This window comes from Sipha flava, unplaced genomic scaffold (genome assembly GCF_003268045.1).
Source record: "Sipha flava isolate LNK unplaced genomic scaffold, YSA_version1 41_pilon_pilon, whole genome shotgun sequence".
In the NCBI taxonomy this organism is placed as follows: domain Eukaryota; kingdom Metazoa; phylum Arthropoda; class Insecta; order Hemiptera; family Aphididae; genus Sipha; species Sipha flava.
Window position 1 is genome coordinate 1,344,076 of NW_020273144.1, and position 1,715 is coordinate 1,345,790.

General features: G+C 22.0%; 1 protein-coding gene across 1 annotated transcript; it reads left to right on the top strand.

Moving 5' to 3' along the window:
* The first annotated feature begins 201 nt into the window (after positions 1-201).
* Positions 202-1,366, top strand: LOC112688980 (acyl-coenzyme A thioesterase 13-like). Its single transcript, XM_025562449.1, has 3 exons — positions 202-366; positions 442-650; positions 1,153-1,366. The coding sequence occupies exons 1-3, from the start codon at positions 280-282 to the stop codon at positions 1,304-1,306; spliced, it is 450 nt and encodes a 149-aa protein (XP_025418234.1). The 5' UTR covers positions 202-279; the 3' UTR covers positions 1,307-1,366.
* The last annotated feature ends 349 nt before the right edge of the window (positions 1,367-1,715 follow it).

Genomic DNA, 1,715 nt, shown 5'->3' on the forward strand with positions numbered 1-1,715 from the left:
GTTAAATAATAACGAAGACAGATAGCACCACATTGATCTGTCTATAAGAATAAGTAAAATATATATATATTTTTTTTAAAGTCACGAGTGATAATATGATAACAATATCTAAAGTGTGTATACCCATTGGAGAAATTACATTTTTAAGTCATTTATATTCATTGGATTATTTTTACTTAAATGTTAATATAGAAATTTAAATTATTATTCTATTATTTTTAGTTTAAAAATATTATTATTGAAAAAAAAATACATTTACTTTTAATACACATTTTTGAAATGGCAAGTAAAAAAGCAATTGATGGAATTAAAAAAATATTATCATTTTCAATAAAACGTAATGGATTTGACAGGGTTCTAGATAAGGTATATTATTATAAGTTCTAATATGAATATATTTCTTCATGAAATTGACCCATTTATTGAGTTGATTTGTATTAGGTGGATGTAACATCTGCTGGTAATGGCCAATGTACTGCTGAGATGGTCGTCAACGTAGAACATACTAATGTACATGGGACTCTCCATGGAGGTTTTACAGCAACTGTTGTTGATGTAATTTCTAGTATGGCAGTATTAACTCATCCAAGAGTTATTGACAATATTGAATCTTTTCCAAATAGTGGTGTTACAGTTGATCTTCATGTTTCGTAAGTATTTCTAAATCAACAGTACATTTATTATCTTTATTATTTTAAAATATTTTCCAATGATTTATTTTATTTTTATTTATCATATGAAATGTTAAGTAAATTTTACCAACTTTTTGATTTCAAAAGTTTTTAATTTATTGATAGAACTGAATTTAAAAGTATATAATGAGTATATTTGTATAATAAAATATTTTATGCAAGTATAAAGTGTCATAGTTTTTTCTAAATTTAATATTGTGATAAAAATTGAAAAAAAACTATGCTTCAATATTGTTGTTATAGAGGCACTAAAAGACAAAGTAACATTTTGTGGGTCATTATAGTTTCTTAGGCCTCAACTAAATCCAGAACTGTACATACATTTATATTAATACATTTTTAATTTACACAGGTCCTTTAATAAAACCATAATAAATATATTACCTAACATATTTTTTTCAATACTTATTTTGTATTTATAATATTCATTTTATAATTTTATTAATGTTTTTTTTCCTAGGTATTTGGCTTCAGCAAAAATTGGTGACCGAGTGGTCATTAATGCAGAAACTTTAAAACTTGGAAAAAATTTAGCATTTTTAAAAGTGTCATTGATCAGGAAAGATGACAATGTTACTATAGCAGAAGGAACACAAACTAAATTTGTGGGATGACTAAAAATATTTTTCACTTTATATTACATATGATAGTAGATTTTAATTGATTTTCATATTGTTATTTAATATTTTAGTTTAAAATAGATGTATCATTAAAAAAAAAAAAAATGATTTTATTACTTGTTATATTTATCAATAAATAAATTTGTACATTTTTCAATTTTTAAATTATTAGCAAAATTTTAAACTCATTTAAGTTACAAAATCTTTTACAGTAACCTATTAAATATTTTTTAAAATCTGTGACTGGTCTTAATAAATTTTCTTGTACTTAATTATTTATAATTATGTGTTAATAAGCATAATTTTAGAAACTACGAGTACTAATTTTGATTAACATTTTATTATTTTTTGTAATTTATAACTTATTATTTATTTTTCTTTGTTTATTACAAAAACATTTGTT

Bases quoted from the DNA above. Each gene is read 5' to 3' on its own strand.
- LOC112688980 (XM_025562449.1), top strand. From the start codon at position 280: ATGGCAAGTAAAAAAGCAATTGATGGAATTAAAAAAATATTATCATTT. The intron at 367-441 runs GTATATTATTAT...GATTTGTATTAG, and splicing joins TTGACAGGGTTCTAGATAAG to GTGGATGTAACATCTGCTGG. The intron at 651-1,152 runs GTAAGTATTTCT...TTTTTTTCCTAG, and splicing joins ACAGTTGATCTTCATGTTTC to GTATTTGGCTTCAGCAAAAA.